General features: G+C 42.3%; 2 protein-coding genes across 3 annotated transcripts; one reads left to right on the top strand and one right to left on the bottom strand.

Moving 5' to 3' along the window:
* The first annotated feature begins 1,857 nt into the window (after window positions 1-1,857).
* On the top strand, window positions 1,858-10,003 carry rwdd1 (RWD domain containing 1). Of its 2 annotated transcripts, none has more exons than XM_031322861.2 (7): window positions 1,858-2,092; window positions 4,939-5,004; window positions 5,244-5,374; window positions 6,240-6,383; window positions 6,715-6,847; window positions 7,346-7,408; window positions 9,777-10,003. In XM_031322861.2, exons 1-7 carry the CDS (start codon window positions 2,020-2,022, stop codon window positions 9,887-9,889), a joined length of 723 nt encoding a protein of 240 aa, XP_031178721.1. In that variant the 5' UTR covers window positions 1,858-2,019; the 3' UTR covers window positions 9,890-10,003. The 2 variants fall into 2 exon arrangements, with proteins under 2 accessions (XP_031178721.1, XP_035862706.1); XM_036006813.1 differs by having other exon boundaries at window positions 5,241-5,374.
* A 4,428-nt stretch (window positions 10,004-14,431) lies between these two features.
* On the bottom strand, window positions 14,432-24,872 carry LOC116066654 (amine sulfotransferase-like). Its single transcript, XM_031322859.2, has 7 exons — window positions 24,701-24,872; window positions 23,891-24,052; window positions 23,407-23,624; window positions 18,037-18,163; window positions 17,828-17,922; window positions 17,543-17,723; window positions 14,432-14,649 (listed from the first exon to the last, which is right to left on the bottom strand). Exons 1-7 carry the CDS (start codon window positions 24,741-24,743, stop codon window positions 14,525-14,527), a joined length of 951 nt encoding a protein of 316 aa, XP_031178719.1. The 5' UTR covers window positions 24,744-24,872; the 3' UTR covers window positions 14,432-14,524.
* Window positions 24,873-25,705: the final 833 nt, after the last annotated feature.

The following is a 25,705-nucleotide window of genomic DNA, read 5'->3' as shown; positions in this document are numbered from 1 at the left end:
GGGTCATGTCTTTTTATATTTTGCTGAGGGGAGGGTCATCCAACATTTTTTAGTCTGGGTGGGGGGGGTCACCCAACTTTTTTATTCATGAAAAGAGCAACATTTCAAAGTGGCTTGTTTGGTGCATATTTATCCATGTAGCTCTCAGTCTCGGCCCCCTAGCAGATGGTCTGACCGGTGGATCAAACGGGTAATTGCATTGTTTAAAAAATTAGTGGAATAATTATATCTGGCATGACCAGATATTAAATACATATCTTAAATAACACAAAACAACTAAATGATGATAGGTAATACATCTGATTTCATATACTGCTTTAGTAAAAAAAATATTACCTGGCTGACGATGGGAGCAGCAGGACGCAAAAAACGAAAGTTACTGTTGCACTAGTCTGGACATCTTGCCGTGCCAACCTTGCAATAAAGGTTTCCTAAATGCCATGTATATAAATGTGATGTCAGCTTACTAATTGATTGCGGGTTTTGTGTAGATTTGGACTTTTATACGTTTATTCCACTTTGTTTAAACGGCGAAGTGGAGAGGCCTCGTTCACCTGTTTGGAGCTGGCTGGTGAATGAAGGCCTTGCTGGATACACCGTATCATTTACCTTTTTGTGGATCTACTGATCGCTGTGGATTACTTTTTTTTGTGTCATTGGATTACGGCAAAATACGGATCTTTTTTCTCAACGTGTCTTAACGTTTTATGGTGAGTTTGGAGAGGCATCTCAACAGACTGTAGGTCCAACACTGATTGTTCACTGTTACATTTTAGTTGAATTTAAGCGTCTGTCTAGGCTATATAGATTTTGCGTTCCAAAACAGCCATGCCGCGATTGGATTTCATAAGGGCGAATTGTTAAATTGTTACAATTTAACTTAAAAACTTTAAAAATAAACATAGGCTAGTGTTTTGGAATATAATGTTCAGCTTCGGCAGCTTTACCTATGTGCTAAAATATACAACGACGAAGCCTAGTGACAAGTCCATAGCAACCAGTGTTGAATTGGTTATATCCCAGCGTCCTTTGCTGAATGGTGTCCATGTTTTATTGTTTTATTTCATATGAATACTAGTTTACTAGAGGAGTAACTTAGTATTTGAAGTAATGCAGTAATGCAGGAAGTGTGCATTTAGTTTCCATGCTTATTGTGTTTCCACAACAATGTTAGTAAGTGAATCTACTGAAATGGCCACCACACCATAACAGAGGAGAGTGATGTGTAAAATGAGAATACAGAGGTTAACTCCTGTACATCATGGCTGTAAAAATCAAATAGTATCTGTACTTCTTTGCAAAATGCAAACTTGCACGCAAGGGTGAGGGTCTTTCCTTTTTTTCAAACCGTTTTGGAGGGTCATAGAAGAATTATTACTACTGACGAGGGGAGGGTCACGTCTTTTTAGGTTAGAGGCCGTAAAACTCCTCCGGTGGCCCCTTAATTAAATAACGAATAGTCACTAGTATTTCTTTTACTATTAGCTTTCGTTTTTTACATATTTAATTCTAATACAATTTAAATTATCCTTTCTATCCTGTGTGCCTTGTATGTATGTTGACAGATGTTAACGTCGTGTTTTCTATGTCTTTATATTGTAAATTAATTTTCTCAATAAAAAAAAAAAAAAAAGGACCGTCCATGATGCAGACCAAAGCAGTGGCTGAGAAAAGTAACGCTGTCATCATCATGTCTCAGTAAAGTTGGTCAATAATTGGTGAATAAAGCAGAAACGCCGGCAGTTGCAAGCCACATGTTCGAACATCTCCGCCAAACAAGAATACAACTCCATACATACCAAATGAAATGCTACACCAAAGCCGGTCTACTTAGAAATTCTTTGGCTACACACAGCTAGTTAACTGCAGCCGTGCCAGACCAGAGAGACAGAATCACGACATCATCGATCACCATTGGGCAGGTGGAGCAGTGCACGCAGCAGCCGTGTGTTAGCTTAGCTTAGCTTAGCATAGCGGGATGATTGGTCTAATTTACAGATAACCTGCAGCCACGCCAACATGACGGACTACTCTGAGGAGCAGAGGAATGAACTGGAAGCGATAGAGTCCATCTATCCGGACTCTTTCACAGGTTTGTAACGTCACACAGACAGCTAGCTAGCTAACCAGCGTTAGCTCGCAGGCTAACGCTGGTTAGCTGCTGCTAAAGGATAAACCAGCACTCGAAAATGAGTGATTCCTGTGGCACCCAGTGGTTTCAGTGTGTGGTCGCTGTAGAGTTACTGGAGCTGGATGCCAGACATGCAGCGGTGATTTAAGAAGTTGTTAAAGCGGGCCTTCACTGGGACAGACAAGTACGTTACCGTTACACCAAACTCCATTCAGAATCTGAGCAGCGGTGGAATAAGTATTCAGATCCTTTACTTCAGTAAAAGTACTAATACCACACTGTAAAAATACTCTGTTGCAAGTGAAAGTCCTACATTGAAAATGTAACTTCAGTAAAAGTCTGTAAGTATCATCAGGAAAATGTATTCAAAGTATTTTTAGTGTGAAGGATCCAAACAGTCGTGTGTTTAATGGTCCAATCATCTCAGCTGGACTTGTAGGCCGTTATATTGTTGGCTAGTTTACTTTAGAATAAAACATCAGATTTGATAAACTACATGTGTTTTGTGTGCAGAAATATTAACGTGTAAAGTAACTAGTAACTAAAGCTGTAACAGATGAATGTAGTGGAGTAAAAAGTCCAATATTTCTCTCTGAAATGTAGAGGAGTAGAAGTAGAAAGTGGCATGAAAAAAGAAAAGACTCAAGTAAAGTACAAGTACCTCAACATTTGGACTGAAGTACAGTACTGGAGTAAATGTACTTAGTTACATTCCACCTCTGATTCTGAGCAGCTGCTCTTCACACACTGAAGAACACCATATAACATGGATATGAGAAGTTCTGGGGCTGCTTCTACATGATGTAAAATAAGATCAACTTTACTCTCCTGTATGGAATTTGTCTTGGGCAAGAAGTGCTGACAACAGCTGTATACAAACACATGCATTAGTTATCAATCACAATATATATCAATATATAACAGACTACAATGTACTTCACAAGAAAAAATAAATAGAGATCCTCCACTAGTGAGAGAATATTGCACAGGCCCTGATATAGTAGAGTATTGCATGTGCCTATTATAAAATAAATTGTGCATAGTAAGGGAATTGCACAAATAAAAGAATGCAAATTGCTGATATAAGAAATTGAACAAGGTGAGTAGACATACACAGGTTACATAGGTTAAAGCCAGCCCAGTGTTACTGTGATGAGGACTGGACTGGTTGTTTGTTCAGTAGAGCTATAGATGTGGGGACAACTGAAAGCTTAAAGGCTCTGACACACCAACCCGACGGCCGACCGTCAGCAGAAAAGTGCCTCGGAACGCACCGAAGCGACGCCGACTTGAGCTTACGTTCTGCGCGTGCGCAAGACGTAATACGTCTCCATAACAGCAGGCGGCGCTAATCTGTATTGTCACCCAAAAAAATGTAAACCGGAAATGACGGAACATCTCTCTAGACATAGTAAACACAGAGCACACTGTCGTCAGTCACTGTTTTCATCAGAGAGCGTTGATAGTAGTCAAGAAGGATCCTTGTTGTCATTACTCGCTAGAGCTGCAACGATTAATCGATTAGTTGTCAACTCTTAAATTAATCGCCAATTATTTTGATAATCGATTAGTCGGTTTGAGTAATTTTTTTAAGACAAAAGTCAAAATTCTCTGATCCCAGCCTCTTAAATGTGAATATCTTCTAGTTTCTTCTCTCCTCTGTGACAGTAAACTGAATATCTTTGAGTTGTGGACAAAACAAGACATTTGAGGACGTCCTCTTGGGCTTTTGGGAAACACTGATCCACATTTTTCACCATTTTCTGACATTTTATAGACCAAACAACTAGGGCTGCCACCTCTTAGTCGATTAGTCGACTAATCGGTCGTTTTGGTCTTAGTCGACTAAGATTTCTTTAGTTGATGAGTCATTTTTTATGCTTATTCATGCTTAATTACTCATTTCCAAGAAATTTATGAGCACATTTCTGGTAAACACAAGATTTAAAGTGGTGCTTTTGCAGGATTAATTGTGGAGAAAGTCAGTTTTACAGATGGTTAAATAACTACATTTATATTGTGCTTTTCTAGTCTTAACCACCTCTCAAAGAGCACAGCTCTGTCGATTACATCAACTAATCGATTAATCGACAAAATCATATAAGTGTTAGTCGACTAAGAATTTCTTTAGTCGAGGACAGCCCTACAAACAACTAATCGATTAATCGAGAAAAAAATCAACAGATTAATCGACTATGAAAATAATCGTTAGTTGCAGCCCTATTACTCGCTGAACCGAAGAAAATACAATGGCTAGTTATAAGAAGATACTGGCGTTGTCAGCTCTCGGGCTTCTTCTTATGGAAGAAGCACTGATTCGCTAGTCAAGGGCTAGCGCTCCACCAATCAGATTGGTCATTGATCAACAAGTCAAGTTGGCCAAAATGAACGCTGACGGCTCCTCCGACTGACGACAGCACAGAACACACCGAACAGACTCAAGTCACCGACTTCGCCAGACTGTCCAACGGCCGATTATTGGATTGGTGTGTCAGCGCCTTAAGGCGGTTGCTGTTACACCTACTGGCTCTATAGCGTCTGCCAGATGGGAGGAGCTTTCAGGATCCTTCGTGCATGTCAGATTACGATGGACTCAAAGGTGATGTGAGGAGGGGATGGGTGTTTTTTTATATATATATATATATATATATATATATATATTATTATTTTTTTCCCCTATTACTTTCATTGCTGTTTTGATCATGTAAAACACAGCAGGACATGAAGATGCATTAACAGCGTTCCTGATGTAACCTGTGTCTCCCATGGTGACGTAATGAAGGTGTGATGACGATGTGTGTTTGTAGTACTTTCAGATGAGCCCACCAGCTTCACCATCACCGTGACATCAGATGCAGCGGAAAATGGGGAAAGTGAGTTTACTGATGCGTGTGGCTGCAAAATGCCATCCACATCACACATGACAGTTATGAAGTCTGACATTGTTCAAAATGAGGTTATTCAAGAGGCGATACTCAAAATATGTGTGTGTGAGTGAAACAGCATGTCAGAGTTGTGTACGCTGGGTAGGAAAACACGCTGCAAAACCTGAGCTTGATAGTTGAAATGCAGCAATGTGTGATAATACGAGCGTTGTGTTTTCTTCCCGCAGCCGTGGAAGCAACACTAAAGTTCACATATGTGGAGAAATACCCAGACGAGGCTCCACTGTGGGAGATCCACTCCCAAGAGAACCTGGAGGACAGCGACGCCGAGGACATCCTCACCTTACTGCAGCAGCAGGTCCGTCCATCTCAACTCAATATGATGGCCTTTATTGGTCGCATTGCCAGACCTTCCTCCACAGCGCTTGCGGAGGAGGGTCTGGCTAGTCCACACAGCATTCCTGGATGGGAGAAAAACGTGCTCTGGTTTATTGGCATTTCTTTAAACCAATCACAGTCGTCTTGGGCGGTGCTAAGCGCCGGACAGAGCCACAGTGCCTCTGCTAAATAGTCTCGGGAAGGAACTTGTTTTGGTGGAACGTGTGTACGTTTAAAAGTAGTTTTAGTCGTACAACAGACAACTCAGATTGGACAGATAGTCTAGCTAGCTGTCTGGATTTACCCTGCAGAGATCTGAGGAGCAGTTAACCGTAGTCCTCAGAAATCTACCGGAGTTTAGAACGCCAACACAAAGAAAGAGGAAGGGGACGGACATCCGGCCCAAAAGATTGAAATCCGGCGGAATTTCCATCGGCAACGGAGCAATCCTGGAAGTGGAACGTTGTGGATATAGACTAACCTGTGATCTGCAGCAGGGTTGGTTACCGTTCACATTTGAATACCGGTACCTGGAATTCAGTACTGGTACCTTTTTTTTTCTTTTGGTATTTTTGTGTCTGTACAAATTAAAACAACACGTAGTCTCGCTCAGCTCTGCTCACGTGATTCGGAGCTCTCTGTCAAACATGCAGAGAGGACAGCAAAGCTCTCAGGTACCCAGATTTGGCACCGATTAATTTGATGTGAATCGGTACCCTAAAAAGTACCTCGTTTGGTACTAGACCCTAATCTGGAGTTGTTCAGCGTTTTGGATTTGAACTGCCAATCAGTATCTCCTGATCTGTCCGTCAGTGCGATGAACAAAATGTGTGGTTGCTCTGCAGGCAGACGAAAACCTGGGCATGGTGATGATTTTCACCCTGGTGACGGCCGTTCAGGAGAAACTCAACGAAATGGTGGATGTGAAGAAAAACAGACGAGAGGAGGAGGCGCGGCGGAAAGAGGCCGAGGCAGAGGAAGCAGAGAAGGTAGGAGCAGGAATGCCTGAGATTAATCTTTATATATATATATATATATATATAGTAGTATTATATATATATATATATATATATATATATATATATATATATATATATATATGTATATGTATCATTTAATTTCAGTCAGGTTTATCATGGCCAAATGTTTACTAAAGCAGGTTCTCTGGAACAGAGGCTTTCCTGTGAGCTCTGAAGTTGCTCATCTTCAGGTTCAGGACAGTGTTTGGAAGTTCAGTTTATTGTTAGGTTAAGGAGGAATGAATGTGGTCACTGGTAGTATATAATGGTGTGTGTGTGTGTGTGTGTGTGTGTGTGACAGGTGTTGTTTCAAGGCACAGTGGTAACCATTGAAAACTTCCTGGCGTGGAAAGCCAAGTTTGAGCTGGAGATGGCCGAGCTGAGGAGGAAACGACAGAAAGAAGAGGAGCAGGCAGGGAAACCCAAACTCACCGGTAAACTCAAAGACACTCCTCTGTCCGGGATTAGGGATGCACCGATCCGACTTTTTCAGTCCCGATACCGATGCCTGGGCTTTGTGTATCTGTCGATACCCGATACCGTTGTTGAATTAATAATACACTGTATACCTTCCACCTTATACCTTCCTAAGACTAAAGGCACCAGACTTTCCTAACTAAACATTGCTTTCCTAACTAAGACAAAATAACATAGATGGAATGTATTGAATTCTTATTTATTTGTACACGCAACCCTTCCAGCATGCGACACACGTGCGACAGAGGGAAAAAAAACTAACAAAACTGGATCGGCCCGTGGATCTGTTCATTTTTCCGATCCCCGATCCACTATTTTGTCAATATCGGGACCGATATCCGATCTTAATATCGGATCGGTGCACCCCTATCCGGGATCCCAGCTGATTACAGCCCAATCACACGTGGATTACATGAACGTATGAACTAATGGAAGTGTAACGTGTCCCTCACCAGGTAAACAGCTGTTTGAGACCGACCACAACCTGGACACATCGGACATCCAGTTCCTTGAAGACAGTGAGTGTTTTTAGTACATCATGTTGTTATTAATCAAAGCTTTTATTTTGGTACAAACAGTGAAAGCATTAAAGGTCCAGTGTGTAACGTGTTTAGTTGTTCATTATCAAAATCTGTGTTGCCCGTTCACAAACTTGTCCTTTTTCATGAATATTTACCACCACCATCAATTCCAAGTATTCCTATTGGCTTGACATTTTACATTTGTATTTGCATGAACTGGGGTAGACGCTCCATAGTCATGCTCCATCTTGAAATACGTTAGGCGGTAAGGGACATACAGGACATACTGCTCCGCCTCTCGTGTTTTCGCTGTCACATGATAAACTCACAGGTGCTGCTAATGCTGCTAATGGGTATCGTAGCTTCCCGGCCCCGGCACGTTTGAAGCAGGAAACATGGAGGACCACACGTATTCAAAATCCTAATTTCAGGAACAGGAGTCTTGTTCTTCTTCTTGAAGGCTACCGTAGCTGTAATACGTACTTTGAACTGCGTGGCGCGATAGAGTTGATTGCGATGTATGACCTCAACGCTAGATGGGAGAAATTCCCACACATTGGACCTTTAAAGCTTTAGTGAGTAACCTTTTGATATTAATGAACGTCAGTTACATTCAAGTCATTGCCAAATGAGTTGCTACAAAGCTAATTAAGACTATCAACTCTCTCTGGATTTCTCAGTATGACTATGTTCAGAAGATTGTGGCGTCCGGTGACTTTACCGCGCAGAAACTTGAGTGAGGATAATGACCTCTTCTGAAGAGTCCATCATGTTTTTTTAATCCTCCGTGTCCTCCCTGGCTACTAGCGACTACGTGGAGGAGGGGTGGGGGTGGTGCGCGATCATGGAAGGCTTGTATCATGTGGACGCGCCGACAGTGTTGTTGTCATTACTTAGAATTCCTCATGGGGGAGACAGAAACTACACACTATAGCTTTAAAGTGCCCATATTATGAAAAAATCACTTTTTCTGGGATTTGGGGTGTTATTTTGTGTCTCTGGTGCTTCCACACACATACAAACTTTGAAAAAAATCCATCCATGCTGTTTAGAGTGAGATACAGTTTCTGAATGTGTCCTGCCTTCAGTCTCTGGGTAAGCTGTTCAAAATCGGCACGGCTTGTGACGTCACATGCCGAAACGAGCAGGCTAACCGCAACCATTAGCTCGTAGCGTTAGCATGCTAACGCTAACGCTAGCATGCTAACGCTAGCATGCTACCTCGTTCTCAATAGCAAAGCACTGCTACAACACCACACAAGTTCACCATAATCTACAAAAGAACTACTTCCATGTGCGCCCTCATTTAGAAGTCTCCCAGCTAATCCTGCCTTGTAACTGACCGAAGTTGTAGAAACAGCCTTTCTTTTACTGTCTATGGAGCTAGCTAGCTGACATGATCTACATCTGAGCTACTGGGCATGTGCAGTGCAATCAAAGATAGTACAGAAGAAGAAGAAGAAAAGAGGTCTCACTCTGTAGCTAAAACAGAGACCAGCTGAAAAGAGGATCTGCAGCAGTGAGAGAGAGCACTGCAGTACAACAAAAATATGGTGTTTTTTGAAAATTAAACCATGTAAACCTATTCTGGTACAACCTTAAAATACAATTATGAACCTGAAAATTAACATAATATGGCTGCTTTAAGAGTTTTGGTAGGAATGAAAATAATTAGTTTAATTCAGGACTTTTTACATTTTAATGGACATTTTAACATTCACATTAATTCCAGATTAGGGATGCTGCTTTAGGTTTTTAATTCTGACCAATAGCCGACCCTGGTGAACCGATCATTCACCCGTCCAGGAGACTCGGGACATACAGTACGTACTCCCCCCGTGCTCTGTGTCCGCGGGTACCTGCAGACTTGTACCGCTCGCACAGCCATGATGTCACGTGCATTGTCGTGGACACATGTAGCCACTTTACTGGAAGCACTTTGCGAGTCTGCGCGAGGGACACGAGTCGGCAGCTGTGTGCGCAGGCCGAGTCTCTGTGTGTGTGTGTGTGTGTGTGTGTGTGTGTGTGTGTGTGTGGGACGGCTGATTTAACCCGCCAGTCTCCATCCGTAGAGTGGAATATGTCACGCAGCTCTCCGCTGTGAATGCCATCCAGCAGAGACACACTAGCAAGTTGACAAGCAGTTAAAAGAGATTGTAGAGCCTCTTTTTATTTTACAATGCACAACCGTACCCGTCCTCAGCAATGGTCTTTTTTTGGTCCAAACAGGTTGGAGACTGCAGTGTAAACTGCACAGATTTGGGGTGCTGTTGATCATTTTAAGAATATCAAGCTCCTAACTTGAGTTCAGAGTGGAGATTGATTTGTTTTTATTCTAACACACACCTGCTTTCTTCCTCTGCAGCTGGAAACAACGTTGAAGTGGATGAGTCCCTGTTCCAGGACATTGAGGACTTGGACTTGGATGAGGACGACCCTGACTTTGACCCTTTAGAGATGGGGAGCGATGAGGACTAAAGCAGGACTGCTGGGGATGGACAGCACCATCTCTGGAGTCAGATCACCTGAGCAGACCCAGATCCTTTTCAAAGACTCTGACAGCAGTTGGAGAGGGAATCTTCATAAAAAAAACAACACATACATAATCACCCCAGTGTTCATTTCTCTGTCTGAACTATTAAATTGACCAAACAAACGTGTGACTTGGCTCCGTTGCTGTTTGACATGCAGGACATCCAGTGACAGGCCAGAAGAGGGCAGCAACGTCTCAAATATTCAGAGAGTTTACTGACATTAAAGTAGCAAAGCCCCAATATAGAAATATACTTCAGTACGAATACTGCATTCAAACTATTCTTTAGGTAAAAGTAAGCAAACTATACAAAACATACTATTTATGATTATGAACATGAAAAGCATTACTCATTATGGAGTTTTAGGTGTGGCTTTATTACTGATGTAAACGGAGAGTTTGTTGTCCTTATGAACACTTTATATACTGTTCAAATGTCACGTTCTATAATATAGTAAATGATCGTGAATGGACTACATCAATATTCAATTCAAATACATTTTATTTATCCCCTGGGGGCAAGGAGTAGTTTTGAAAAGTAAGTAAATAAATGTAAGAATTACTCTGCGAGCCGTTACTCGGATATTTTTACGGCGCCTTTCTACTAGAGATGTATCGGTATCGGCTCCGATACTGCCTAAAACGCTGGTATCGGGAAGTACTGGAGTTTATGCACCGATCCGATACCACGTAATAAATCCCTAAAGAAAATCTACGTTAAAGTAGTTTGTTTATGTTCTTTTTCCGTTATAACTGACCGTCAAACTGGAGAATAAAAGAAAGTTCTGGGGCGTTCACTGTTTGAGTTTGTTCATGTTTCACAAAGAGTTTAACCTGAGCCAGACTGACAACAAAGATATAGAAATCATATCACATCCATACAGGGATAGTAGTATACAGTTGTTAAAACATAATAAAATGTATGACACACTGGTATTGGATCGGTACTCGGTATCGGCCGATACGCAAGTTCAGGTATCGGGAAGCAAAAAATGGTATCGGGCCATCTCTACTTTCTACCTCACCGGACAAAGCTTTACACTCAGTATTTGCCTCTAACGTGTGAGGGAGTAAAAGCAGCAACACATTGAAATAAATGACCCATTGTAGATAAAACCATTGTTTAGTGCAGTTTAAAGAACTTATGTGCTCTGATTTGATTTCTAAAATACCTAGTCTATATCCACGATGTTCCACTTCCGGGATTGCTCTGTTGCCGCTGGGAATTCCGCCGGATGTCCGTCCCTTTCCTCTGTCTTTGTGTTGGCGTTCTAAACTCCGGTTCATTTCTGAGGACTATGGTTAACTGCTCCTCAGATCTCTGCAGGGTAAATCCAGACAGCTAGCTAGACTATCTGTCCAATCTGAGTTGTCTGTTGCACGACTAAAACTACTTTTGAACGTACACGTTCCACCAAAACAAGTTCCTTCCTGAGACTATTTAGCAGAGGCACCGTGGCTCCGTCCGGAGCTTAGCACCGCCCAAGACAATTGTGATTGGTTTAAAGAAATGCCAATAAACAGTGTTCATACGTTTTGAAAAAACCTGGAAAAGTTATGGAATTTGAAAAATGCAAATTCCAGGCCTGGAAAGGTTTTGGAAACATAAAAAGTCATGGAATTATTTTTTAACACAGCATTATAATATGTGATTAATAAATGTATTTCACGTCGTCTTAACCTCAACGTTCTATTCGGGGCGCGATATTACGAATCCCGCTATGAACCACATAAATTGTCATTCATTTTATTGTTAAACCTCTGAGGGTAAACTTTAACACAGATTTTTATTCTTTTTGTATGATGTCGACTGACATTTTCAGGAAAACATAGTCATGGAAATTTGCCGAAAAGTATTGGTTAAAATGTGTATGAACCCTGAATAAACCAGAGCATGTTTTTCTCCCATCCAGGAATGCTGTGTGGACTAGCCAGACCTTCCTCCACAGCCGTGGACATGGGAGACTACTAAATACCTAACAAGTCAAAGCTGTATCATCTGTAGAGCAATGTAACATTCAGTGTATCATATCATTTCTTTCATATAAACTTCATAACAAAACATGTCCTTTTCTGCAGCTAGGGGTCTCTCAACGGAAACGCGGACATTTTGATGATGTTGTGAAGTTGTTTAACAACCAACGTTGCCGATGAGAATGTAGTTCAGAAATATGACATATCTTTAAAATCAATGGTATGTAACTCCAGCTACAATCGTTACATCTGAAAGTGATAATCTGAGGAATCATCTGCTGTCTGCCTGTTCACACTGAGACAAGTTATTGTCATATTTTTATGACCATCAATGTCACAGACTCTTACTATAGCAGCCAAAGAACACACACTATTTTACTACAAATCGGATACAATCCTTCCCTTTCACTACAGTGTCAAAGTTAAAACTGCTTGATGTATGAACAGAAAGCTTACTTTAGTAATTGCTCTACAGTGTAAGTGAAGATTGATTTTAAAGGGTGTGCGCTGCATTACCAGGCGCCACTAATAAAAACAGAACGATCCCTGAGGGATTACCTGAAGCTGGACATTCTCTGCAGACTGATGTTGGCACTGAGGCAAAGGCTGGTAATAGAGACAACAGGGCTCGCTGCATTAACATCACAACAGATCTATTGGATGATTCTTTACTTGAAGGTATCTACGTAAGAGTGACATGACACTGTCATGAACGTGTCATAAACGTTATAAACAAGTCATAAACGTTTATGACATAACGCTTCTTGTAGTGTCATTCGGTTTTTGTCATGACAAGTTAGAGTTAGAGTTAGGGTTAGGGACCGTTCGGTATTTAAGGAATGGACCACCGGAGGAAAATAGGGGAGGGTCATGTCTTTTTATATTTTGCTGAGGGGAGGGTCATCCAACATTTTTTAGTCTGGGTGGGGGGGGGGGTCACCCAACTTTTTTATTCATGAAAAGAGCAAAATTTCAAAGTGGCTTGTTTGGTGCATATTTATCCATGTAGCTCTCAGTCTCGGCCCCCTAGCAGATGGTCTGACCGCATACGCAGAGTTTGCTGGGGGGGCAGGAGGAGCACTGCCCCCCTGGTGGATCAAACGGGTAATTGCATTGTTTAACAAATTAGTGGAATAATTACATCTGGCATGACCAGATATTAAATAAATATCTTAAATAACACAAAACAACTAAATGATGATAGGTAATACATCTGATTTCATATACTGCTTTGGTAAAAAAAATATTACCTGGCTGACGATGGGAGCAGCAGGACGCAAAAAACGAAAGTTACTGTTGCACTAGTCTGGACATCTTGCCTTGCCAACCTTGCAATAAAGGTTTCCTAAATGCCATGTATATAAATGTGATGTCAGCTTACTAATTGATTGCGGGTTTTGTGTAGATTTGGACTTTTATACGTTTATTCCACTTTGTTTAAACGGTGAAGTGGAGAGGCCTCGTTCACCTGTTTGGAGCTGGCTGGTGAATGAAGGCCTTGCTGGATACACCGTATCATTTACCTTTTTGTGGATCTACTGATCGCTGTGGATTACTTTTTTTTGTGTCATTGGATTACGGCAAAATGCGGATCTTTTTTCTCAACGTGTCTTAACGTTTTATGGTGAGTTTGGAGAGGCATCTCAACAGACTGTAGGTCCAACACTGATTGTTCACTGTTATACATTTTAGTTCAATTTAAGCGTCAGTCTATTGCGTTCCAAAACAGCCGTGCCGCGATTGGATTTCATAAGGGCAAATTGTTAAATTGTTACAGTGTAACTTAAAATCTGCTTTAAAAATAAACATATGTGTTTTGGAATACAATGTTCAGCTTCGGCAGCTTTACCTATGTGCTAAAATATACAATGACGATAGTGACAAGTCCATAGCAACCAGTGTTGAATTGGTTATATCCCAGCGTCCTTTGCTGAGAGTTTCCAGTGTTTATTGTGTTTCCACAACAATGTTAGTAAGTAAATCTACTGAAATGGCCACCACACCATAACAGAGGAGTGGGATGTGTAAGATGAGAATGCAGAGGTTAACTCCTGTACATCATGGCTGTAAAAATCAAATAGTATCTGTACTTCTTTGTTAAGTGCAAACTTGCATTGCTTTTTTTCAAATCGTTTTGGAGGGTCATAGGAGAATTATTACTGAAGAGGGGAGGGTCACGTCTTTTTAGGTTAGAGGCCGCAAAACTCCTCCGGTGGCCCCTTAATTAAATAATGAACAGTCCCTTAGGGTTAGGGTTCATGTGTACATGACAGTGTCATGTCACTCTTAGATACCTTCAAATAAAGTGTTACCGAAAATACTACGTCCTGTTATGTCAAAATGACTGCATGTGCTGTCCTCAATGAGGCTTTGCATAGCTTTTCAGTGCATGCTGAAATGACTGCAAAGCAGTGGCTGAAGCAAAGACTACAGTGTGCTCACAGTGAAGCCTTCGGGGCTAGACGTACAGAGACGCTGCTGTGGCAGAAGGAGAGAGAAGCTGACCGGAATAATGTTTTTTTTTTTTTCTTCTGTATAGCACAGTGTTCATGAAGCTGCAGCGGCGACTGTCTTCGTCTTTGTGTTGCCATGAGACCAACAGCTGATCACTCAATGTCCCTGATGTCCCAGATGAAATGCAGAGGAATGTCCCCCATCTCTCTGTGGAAGAGCTCATCAAACCTCTCGTTCTGGGCCACGGTGAAGTGATTCTTCCAGTCCCCGATGGTGCCTAGAGTTCAACAGTGAGCATCACAGGAGAAGGTCATGTGTCATTTTACTTCAGCCCGTCTCGTCTCCATCTGCTCGGGTCACTGACTCCCTGCTGGTTGGTATAACTAGATATATATACTGTATACCAGTGTTTCTCAAACTTTCTTCAATATTGTACCCCCCTTTGATTTGCTTAGAAGTACCCCCTGACCAGCGCAAAAACATTTTTGGTAGAAAAAAAGAGTCTATATAAAGAGGTACAATACAGCGCCGGCAGTGATAGATTCACTAAACAACAACCTTTTTTAAACAAAAACATTTAAATGCTACATGTCAAATGTTCAGAATCCATCACTTAATTCATTCATTATTATAGTATAATTATTTTAGGAATTCTGCATGACATATTTTTAAATCAGAATCAGAATCAGAATCAGAAATACTTTAATAATCCCAGGGGGAAATTATTTATAAATCAGCATTTTTGCAAAAATTTCACACACCCCATGCAGTACTCCAAAGTACCCCTAGGGGTACACGTACCACCATTTGAGAAACACTGCTGTATACAGTGCATGGGTTCTGTTAATTAATGAAGACATTTTGTACACCGCTACATACTGCCCACTTGTGGCGTTTTTACAGAAAAAAGAACACGCAGAGACTGAATGTAACGTATAACGATGGCATGAGACTGCTTCTTAAACAACCAAGATGGTGTAGTGCTAGCAAAAACAATTTTGGTGTTGGTGTGCCTACCTGTTCTGCCATTTTAAGAAACCTTATTTATCAATACATGTGCAGGATGTCAGTCTCAGAAAACAGAATTATACAATCTTTAGCGCACACTGATCTTCGCTCTGTCAGGTGGAGACACTGGTGCTCATGTTTGTATATTACAGGTTAAGTTTGCTGACATTGTTTTTAATTGAAATGACTTGTACTATATATTTATTGCTACATTTCTGTAAATGTTGTCTATTTTTGTACTGTACTATGGACATTGTGTCCTGAATAAAGCCATCCTTCTATACTCTGTGTAGTATGTTAGAGTATACAGGCAGGTTATGACAACCAGTAGTGACTGCACTGTTTCTGGATATGATGGGGACAGAAATGCATGGAAGACTGCGCCTGTTTTCTGAGCAACATAACAAGCCAACGAGTCCTGCAACAGTGTTGAAACTCAGCATCAGAATAACGGTGGTGCAGGTGCTGGTCCTCGCTGCAGCAGCCCAGGGTTCGATTCCAACCTACAGCCCTTTCCTGCATGTCTTACTCCTCTTTCTCTCTCTCTCTCTCCCCCCCCTTTCCTGTCTACAGCTGTCCTATCAATTAAAGGCCAAAATGCCCGCCCAAAAGAAATATCGGTGGTGCAGCGGGGGTTGGAGGGGACTGATCCACAGGAGCTGGACCTCCAGCTCAGCTGCATGTTCCAACAAACACACCAGAGTTCTTTTACTTGTTTATAAAGCTTTAACTGACCTCGCCCCTCCATACATCTGGGATTTTCTTTCATTTTATGTTCCAGCCAGATTACTAAGGTCCTCCACTGCTTTTTTTTTTTTTAGGCCTTTATTGACAGGACAGCTGAAGAAATGAAAGAGTAGAGAGAGGGGGGAATGACATGCAGCAAAGGGCCGCAGGACGGAGTCAAACCCGGGCCTGCTGCGTCGAGGAGTAAACATCTATATATGTTCTCAGGAGAGACGTGATTGATGGATTTATGGCAGGGGGGGGTCAAACTCATTGAGTTCATCTCCTTAATCTGATCTCAAGTGGGCCAGACCAGTAGGCCTCTGAGTAAACCTCTCAGAAACTTTATCTGCCACAGAGTTTCTTGTCAGCTTGATGTTGGCAAACGCAAAAAAAGAAAATGTTGTGGACCCGGGAGAGAGGGGTAATATTCAGAGAAAAAACTCAGAATTTCTGAGATTAAAGTGGTAAATTTCCGGAAAAAGAACTTGTATATTCTCTGAGATTAAAGTGGTAAATTTGGAATTGAAATGAATTACTTCTCTAGCCGTATGTTTGACACCCCTGGCTTTTGGTGTTGTCATTTATTTATACATGGTTTATTGTCTATTTTGTTACTATTCTGTTGAATGAATATTCAAATAAAAAAAAAATTAAATGATTATAGTTTTCATTGAAAAATACTAAAATAAAAAAAATGAAATGACTATTCTGTTAAATGGTTTTGATTATTGTATTTTAGTTACTGTGTCATCTTTTCTTGACTTTTGTCTGAGTGAGTGGTGATGATGGGGGAGGGGGAGGGGGGGTGTTCATGTTGTGTTCATGTGTGTATATTTTGTTACCCTGGAAATCCAGAGTTCTCGCGAGAGCACAATTTAAATTAGCTCAGTGAGTCACTCTGGCATTCAGTAATGATGCTCATTAACTATGCCCTTGTAGCCGAGCTGCACCAATCACATCGGTGTATCTGATGTAGGCGGGCCAGAGGCAAGTTGAACAGATGACGACAGCGCTGCGACGTCCAAGTCATTAGTAAACATTGCAAGATGGCTACGGATGAACACCAGTTGTTTGAAACGGCTTTGGCCGCTACAATGAACGAGTTAGACTTGGCTTTTTATCTAAAAGAGGGACAGAAGACAGCGCTCAAATCATTTCTTTGCAAGAAGGACGTTTTTGCTGTTTTGCCGACCGGATACGGCAAGAGTTTAATCTACCAGTTAGCTCCTCTGGTAGCTAAGCGTATGGGGCTTAGCGAAAACCCACTGGTGGTGATTAGTTGCGGGCAGTGAGATTTTCAAATGCATGCTTGGTGCCGCCCCTTGAGTTGGGCCATTTTCATTACTAATTGCCAGACCCTTAATCTTTCGGATTTGGGTCTGGATTTCCAGGCTAATGTTTTGTGTGATAATAAATAAAAAACGGCCTCTCACCTTTCCTCATGAAGGCCCCCTGCTGGTGGCTGAGCAGCTCCCCTGACACCTGCTCGTAGTTGGCCTGAGGGATCTTCTTCATGTTGCTGAAGGTGCTGTGTTTCACCACGCTGGCCAGCTGCTCAGCACTCAGCTCTTCGCCCAGGAACACCGAGATCCTCTCCACTGCCGACTGCAGGTCCTGGACAAAGACACAGCAGCACAAACGCACCGCAGATCGATATACACAACGTATGGCACGACAGCTTATGGACATGTAGGGATGGAAATTATTTCAGCTCCTACTTGAATCATTTCTTCATAAGTGATGAACAGCATGCTCATATCATCCTTGTGTGAGTACCAAGTCTTAATGTGCTCAAACCAGCTGCACCCAAACACTGCAATGAATAATGCACAACGTTACCACCACACTGCAGACACATTGATCACGAGCTTCTCTGCTGACAAAACGCCACGAGCAACATCCTCTGTGCACACAGAACACAACTCACCGTCTCCTCTCATGAATTTCTCAAAGAAGTCATCAAAATCCTTCGGCGTTTCCAACATGTTTGCAAGCTTGTGGAAGTGGAAGTAAGACACAAGGACATCTTTGGGATTTCTTGCCACGTAGATCACCTAAAAGAGGCACAGTCTGGGTATCAACAGTTTACCACTCTGTCTGCCTGGGGACTGACTGACTCTTAAATGCCTTGTTGGATTTTAAAGCTGTAGGCACATGACAAGATACAATCCTACAGTATCGGTCTGTAACTGTACCGTATGTTCACGCCAAAACCCTCCCGGGGCCTGAAATCGACCTCTCAGTGTTAATGGGAGGATTTGGGCGTGTACCATTTCATGCAGCTACAGGGCAGAAAGTCACAGGACCAACTAAGAGCAAACAACAGAGCACTGCAGGACGAGGAGAGAGAGCTCCAGGACCAGGGTCAGTGTTAGCTGCCTGACCCTGCCAGAGACAGTCCAAGGAGCAGAGGTTTCCATCATTCTGATGTGGATATTTAACAGCACGGTGGAACGCTTCGCTTCATATCACAGGTTTTGGGGGTCACGCTTTGCCTTAACAATATTCTAGCTAAGAACATAAGGAGCATAAACACATTGTCAAATCTTTATTGTTTTTCTAATCCGTGCAAACAAAAATGCAGCTTTGTTAGTTTATATAAAAACGGCCACATTGTGAAGATTGAGAAGATCCAGGACTTAACCAAAAAATTTGAACATCAACAACTTCTCAGTCCCTCCCCCCTTTCTGCTAAAGCCCCAAACGGTCTCCTAAGCCCCTCCCCCCACAAGGGAGAATACATGCGTGTGCATGAGCAGTGATTGACACGCAGTTAGACACCCCCCCTGGCCATGATTGGTGTATCTGAACAGGGAGCTGTGGATTTTTGCAAATCGCACTACAGGCTGTAGGTGGTGCCAGATTTTTTTTTAATTATTACCTGCTTCATGTAGTTACACTCACCTAAAGGATTATTAGGAACACCATACTAATACCGTGTTTGACCCTATCCTATCAATATGGGCCAACATTTCTAAAGAATGCTTCCAGCACCTTGTTGAATCAATGACACAAAGAATTAAGGCAGTTCTGAAGGTGAAAGGGATCCCCCACACCATTACACCACCACCACCACCAGCCTGCCCAGTCGTAACAAGGCATGACGGATCCATGTTCTCATTCTGTTTATGCCAAATTCTGACTCTACCATCTGAATGTCTCAACAGAAATCGAGACTCATCAGACCAGTCAGCATTTTTAGTCTTCAACTGTCCAATTTTGGTGCGCTCATGCAAATTGTAGTCTCATTTTCCTATTTTTAGTGGAGATGAGTGGTACCCGGTGGGGTCTTCTGCTGGTGTAGCCCATCCACCTCAAGGTTGTGTGTGTTGTGGCTTCACAAATGCTTTGCTGTATACCTCGGTTGTAACGAGTAGTTATTTGAGTCAAAGTTGATCTTCTATCAGCTTGAATCAGTCGGCCCATTCTCCTCTGACCTCTAGCATCAACAAGGCATTTTCGCCCCCCAGGACTGCAGCATACTGGATGTTTTTCCTTTTTCAGACCATTCTTTGTAAACCCTAGAAATGGTTGTGTGTGAAAATCCCAGTAACTGAGCAGATTGTGAAATACTCAGACCAGCCCGTCTGGCACCAACAACCATGCCACGCTCAAAGTGGCTTAGATCACCTTTCTTTCTCATTCTGACATTCAGTTTGGAGTTCAGGAGATTGTCCAGACCAGGACCACACCCCTAAATGCATTGAAGCAGCTGCCATGTGATTGGTTGATTAGATAATTTCATTAATGTGAAATTTAACAGGTGTTCCTAATAATCCTTTAGGTGAATGTATACTCGAACATTGGGTCAGTTTCAGCAAATATGACAGAAAATTCGTTTTATAAGGCTTACCTACTGCACCTTTAAGTGAAACAGAACACTCGACTGTTCTTTTATGTAAGGCTTAATGCCCGACGAGGTGTCCATTATCACCCTGCAGCCAATCAGAATTGGGTATCCACCCATAGCCATGCAAACAACAGTATATCGTGTCTCAATTCCCTGATTGTCAGTTCTCAATGGAAATATTAGTTTTTCTTCTTGAAATGAATGTGCAATATTTAAAATACAATGAAAGGAATATGACAGGATTTCTTATCAAAATGAAAATTGCCACTGTACCATTACATGGACCTCATAGGATGAATCAGCCCCGCCATCAGGCCATCATTTCCACATGTGCGTGGGACTTGTTGTCTCAGCCTGAGGCTGACTGACTGAGAGTTTCCTCTTTCCTTTAGTCTCTTGTTAGGGTATGTTGTGACGTGTGCATATAAACTCAACAAAAAAAGAAACGCCCCTTTTTCAGGACACTGTATTTTAAAGATACTTTTGTAAAAATCTAAATAACTTTAGAGATCTTCATTGTAAAGGGTTTAAACAATGTTATCCATGCTTGTTCAATGAACCATCAACAATTAATGAACATGCATCTGTTGAACGGTCGAAAAGACAATAACAGCTTAAGGGCGGTAGACAATTAAGGTCACAGTTAAAAGAAAATTAGATAAGTAAAGAGACCTTTCTACTGACTCTGAGAAACACCAAAAGAAAGACGCCCAGGGTCCCTGCTAATCTGCGTGAACGTGCCTTAGGCATGGTGTAAGGAGGCATGAGGACAGCAGATGTGGCCAGAGCAATACATTACAATGTCCCTACTGTGAGACGCCTAAGACAGCGCTACAGGGAGACAGGAAGCACAGCTGATCGTCCTCGCAGTGGCAGACCACGTGTAACAACACCTACATAGGATCAGTACATCCGAATATCACACCTGTGGGACAGGTACAGGATGGCAACAACAACCGCAAGAACTGGTCAGTCTGGTGCAGTACATGAGGAGGAGATGTACTGCAGTACTTAATGAACTGGCCAGTCTGGTGCAGTACATGAGGAGGAGATGCACTGCAGTACTTAATGCAGCTGGTGGCCACACCAGATACTGGGGGCACTTTTGATTTTGACCCCCCCCCCCCCCCCCCTTTGTTCAGGGACACATTATTCCATTTCTGTTAGTCACATGTCTGTGAACATTGTTCAGTTTATGTCTTAGTTGTTAAATCTTTTAATGTTCATGCAAATATTTGCATATGTCAAGTTTGCTTAAAATATAAAAGCAGTTGAAAGTGACAGGACGTTTCGTGTTTTGCTGAGTATATATCTCAGGAAACATCAATGCCTTGAAGAATAAGTTCATATTTTCCAGTCTGTCTTAGCCCTTGTGTTGTCTTCCTGGTGACCATGCAACTTTTTGTTTTTCTGGGTCAAAATTTAAAATTAAAACTTTTCAACGTTTTGGTCGTCTTTTTCGACACTTTTGTCGCTTTCCCTGATGTTTTTGAAGCCTGTACGACGTTATTTGTCATTTTCTTTCAAGTTTTTTGTCACTTTGTTTTTGTCGATTTTTTTCTGCGCATTATTTGAAGTTTTTATTGTTTTTTTCCCACGTTTTTGAAGCTTTTTCCGACATGTTTGTCACTTTTTCCAATTGTTCTTTTATTGATTTTTTTTTCAAATGCTATAAAATTGAATGAAACACGCAAATTCAATGCAAGTAGTGAATGATCATTTATTTTACTTTATTTAACTTACGTTGCATGGAACCATCCATGTTATTTTTTTGACAATTTGGTTGTAAGAAACCGATATTTCTGGTATAGAAACTTTTTGAAAATGGGTCAAATTTGACCCGAGGACAACAGGAGGGTTAAAACAGCACTCACACTGAAAACACTGTGGGTTGCATTAATGATTCATCTGGCCCACACTAGCTGTAAATGAAGCCGTGGGTTACAAATTCCACAATCGTGGTTCTGTGCAAGTTCAGCTGAAATGAATACGAGTTACACAAATCATCTTTTTCACTGTCCCTCCGCTGCAGCTCAGCAGGGAACCAGTCAGTGGAAACACAAAGAGGCCGGACGGCATCAAACAGAGAGACACTTTAGACTGCTGAAGCCTCCATTAGAACCCATTCACACACAGAACAAGGACCGTGGGTTCTGGCCTCCATCACTTTTACTGGATTGCTTTAGAAAGGGAATTCTGTGGCCATTATGGAGAGGATGAACAACTGCAAGGACCACTAATGCTCTCAATGTGCAAGGCAGACATAAAAAAAATAGGAGAATGTATCCTTTAATATGCCACTAATATTGACCAGGCCCCCAGGAACAGCACTCAGCCTGGCTGCCCGGCATTTTGAAAAATTCCCCTGCGGAGGATTTTCCCCGTAGGCCACCACTGTAAAAGAGACTTCTGTAAAACTGCTGCCAGAACACCTCCAAGTGCAAACAAGGACGGTTATTTCTCTTTCTATTATTCATTTTTAATCAATGGACTTTTTATATTTGGGGGACTTCGGGGGCTCCAGGCCCAAATGTTTTCTTAAAGCCCCAAATCTTTTAGGTCAACTGCAGTGCTATTCCCTAAATAGATCTAACATAATTGAGTAAATGTTCTTTGGGTTTATAATTTCCGTAGTATTCACATGTGGCACATTTGTCAGTGAACTCTCTTCCAGCAGAGTGTAACAACAATAGATTTCAAGATCTTCAGTCAAGGCGTTTACACCAGATTCCTACGCTACCTGTTTCGTAACTTCAAAATAGTAACATCAGACAAGTTGGGCCTCTCTTAAGGCGTCATTAGGGCTGAAAATGAGTCGTCCAAAAACATGTGTTGTGTTCTGGCTTCAGAACGATGATGACAGTTGGAGAACAATGAGATACTAAACAGGATGAAGGCTCCACAGGGTGACTAGTTTTCCTTGAATCAACTATCATGTTTTCATCAAATCATTGTTATTCTTAAATGATGTACACATGCATAGGAATGGGAAGCCCCATATTTCAGCAGAATATAAACATTTAATAAATGGTTTATGATAGACTATGTTGTAGTTGTAAGAAGGCAAATGTTCCACCAAAACAAGTTCCTTCCTGAGACTATTTAGCAGAGCCACCGTCGCTACGACCGGAGCTTAGCGCCGCCCAAGACCGTTGGGATTGGTTTAAAGAAATGCAAACAAGCCAGGGCGGATTTTCTCCTTTCCCAGAATGTATTTGTGGTGTAGCCAGACCTTACTCCACAGCGCTGTGGAGATAGAGCTGGACATGAGAGACTATACTAAATATAACTGGTCCTGTGGACACCCACAGCTGGAGCTGCTATATAAACAGAGGATGGATGATGATAGAGTAAATAGGAAGCAGAGAACAGCCACGCCTGCTAATGTTTAGTCTCACAGACTGGGTTAGTGTGTAGGTGCAATAGAGGCAAGGGGGGAGCGCTGACCTTGCCCTTCTTCTGGCTCAGAGCAGCAGGCATTAGGTGGAACTGCAGATGGGTGACCCTAAGCCGGGGGGACGGCGCCGTGATGAACGCCTGTCTGCTGCCAATCAGCTCGATCCAGGGGACCAGGTCAGCGTTGCTGTAGCTGTTGAGCTGGCTGATGGCTGCCAGATCTCCCTTCGCCTGGAGGAGCAGCAGGATCTGCTGCATCCAGATGGTGCCTGTCAGACAGAGAGCACACGGCCCACACTCAGGTCAGTCTCGCCTGCTCTGTGTGCAGCCCTGGCCTCATTCCTCTCTCACTGTTTTCACAGTACACCCTTGTCATCCGATACCCGGCTCTCTGCTCAAATCCATTTGCAACACACAAAAGAGCAGGGCATTCATGTACACATACTAATGAGCTAATGCTCCTTCTCCCCCCCCCCCGACCTGAGGCGGCATCCCCCTGCAGCACAACAGCCATCCATCTTTAGTTCCCTCTCACCTGATTTTGGGTATGTGACGACAAACACGTCTGAGTCTCTGATCTTCAGGTTGTAAATCTGGTCCACTTCGTCCGGATCGTGAGTCCCGCTGATCAGCGTGAAGCCTCTGTGGGGCACCAGTTCATGCTCACGTGTCTTGACATCATTTACGTCCATGATAGCTAAAGCAGAAGCAATTCAAAAAAACAGCAGCAGTTTTCATTTAAGGCTCCATAGATATGACAATGGTCTCACTTCATCTATCATCATTCACCAGCAGACGGTGCAAAAAAGTTGGCTGCTACTCCCAGATGGGGATGAAGTACTCACATATGTTAATGCAGTAAAAGTAGCAATACTACAGTTTAGAAATACTTTGTTACAAGGTAAAGTCCTGCATTCAAAATCCCACTCAAAAGTACAAAAGTATCAGCATCAAAACAAACTTTAAGTACCAACAGTAAAAGTCCTCATTCTGCAGAATAGTCTATACAATTGGTATGTTTAAATGTTGCAGCTGGTAAAGGTGCAGCTCATTTTACTAACCTTATATTCTGCCGGGTACTTTAATCTACAATAACACATCATCATTTAATAGCTGATTATATTTGGGTTTTAATAATCTGTAAAGGAACGCACATGTAGTGCAGAAGTACAATATCTCCCTCTGAGATGTAGAGGAGTACAGGTCGAAAGGAGCAGAACATGGGACTTGGAAAGTGCACTTAGGTAGGCTACAGTAGTCTAGTAAATGTACTTCCATCCCAGCTCGTCCAGATCCACTCAGTCTAAAGCAGTGCCCGTCGTGACCAACGTGCTGCATAGCCTACCTGCCGCGCGCTCTTCTGTCCGCTGTGTTCTCTCTCCGTCCATTACGCGCACCTTGATCAACCTACTTGACTCTTATGATAAATCTACTGATTTTTTTCTTTTTCACACACTCTGCTATAAACAGTGGCGGCCCGGCGGTCCCACCTCTTCGGCCCGGCTGCGCGCTGCTGAACGCCCCGCTGACAGAAAGCAGCTCCGAGGACAGACACAGAGGTTCCCTCCCTCCCTACCTCCCTTCCCGCTCTCAGATCACCTCCTCACACATCACCCAGCGATGACAGGATGAGGGAAGGGGGGGGGGGGGGTTTAAAGGCTCCAGTACTGATCAAGCTCAAACTGAACTCAGCCAGAGCCTGAAATGGGCCAGTACTCAGCAGTACTGAATGATTTTTGTCCACGAGTAGGCCTAGCCTTATTTCTAATTCTTATTCACAGAACTGTTTATAGGCAGCCATGGAAGAAGGATTCAGATCCTTTACTTCAGTAAAAGTACTAATACCACACTGTAAAAAATACTGTTACAGTAAAAGTCCTGCAGTGAAAATGTGACTTATAATAAAACAGGAAAACTAAGCCCTTCTATGTGAAGCATGCCATCCATCTGGCATGCTGCTGACAGATTGAGTACTGGAACGTAACTGTACGAGTCTTGTATGATTCATACACTGTCTAAAAAAATATTCCCATTGTGTTTTATAATTGTTTCTGTGCGAACAGGTTTTAGAATGTGGGTTATTTATAATGTGATAGTTGCTGAGTGTGACTGTTACTTTGATCTCGTTTATGGGAATGTATGTATGTAATGTGTGTGGGTGGGTGTATGTATATTTGCAGGTGTACACATGCATGCGTGTGTGTGTGGGCGTGGATAAGTGTATTGCATATTGATGTGATTTTACATATATTCTTGTAATGGCATGTCTGTGATGTAATGGGTATGTGTTGTGTGTCTAGTGTGGACCCCAGGAAGAGGAGCTGACTGCTACGGCATCAGCTGATGGGGA

Source organism: Sander lucioperca, chromosome 10 (assembly GCF_008315115.2).
Source record: "Sander lucioperca isolate FBNREF2018 chromosome 10, SLUC_FBN_1.2, whole genome shotgun sequence".
Classification (NCBI taxonomy): domain Eukaryota; kingdom Metazoa; phylum Chordata; class Actinopteri; order Perciformes; family Percidae; genus Sander; species Sander lucioperca.
Note: the sequence above shows the minus strand (reverse complement) of the source record. Positions and strands in the feature narration are given on the sequence as shown.

Coding starts and splice junctions, on each gene's coding strand:
- rwdd1 (XM_036006813.1), top strand. CDS start 2,020: ATGACGGACTACTCTGAGGAGCAGAGGAATGAACTGGAAGCGATAGAG. Junction 5,005..5,240: donor TGCAGCGGAAAATGGGGAAA/GTGAGTTTACTG, acceptor GTTTTCTTCCCG/CAGCCGTGGAAGCAACACTA. Junction 6,848..7,345: donor AGGGAAACCCAAACTCACCG/GTAAACTCAAAG, acceptor GTCCCTCACCAG/GTAAACAGCTGTTTGAGACC.
- LOC116066654 (XM_031322859.2), bottom strand. CDS start 24,743: ATGGACGGAGAGAGAACACAGCGGACAGAAGAGCGCGCGGCAG. Junction 24,053..24,700: donor GACAGAAGAGCGCGCGGCAG/GTAGGCTATGCA, acceptor CTTCTGCTTTAG/CTATCATGGACGTAAATGAT. Junction 17,724..17,827: donor CTTATGAAGAAATGATTCAA/GTAGGAGCTGAA, acceptor GTCTTTGTCCAG/GACCTGCAGTCGGCAGTGGA.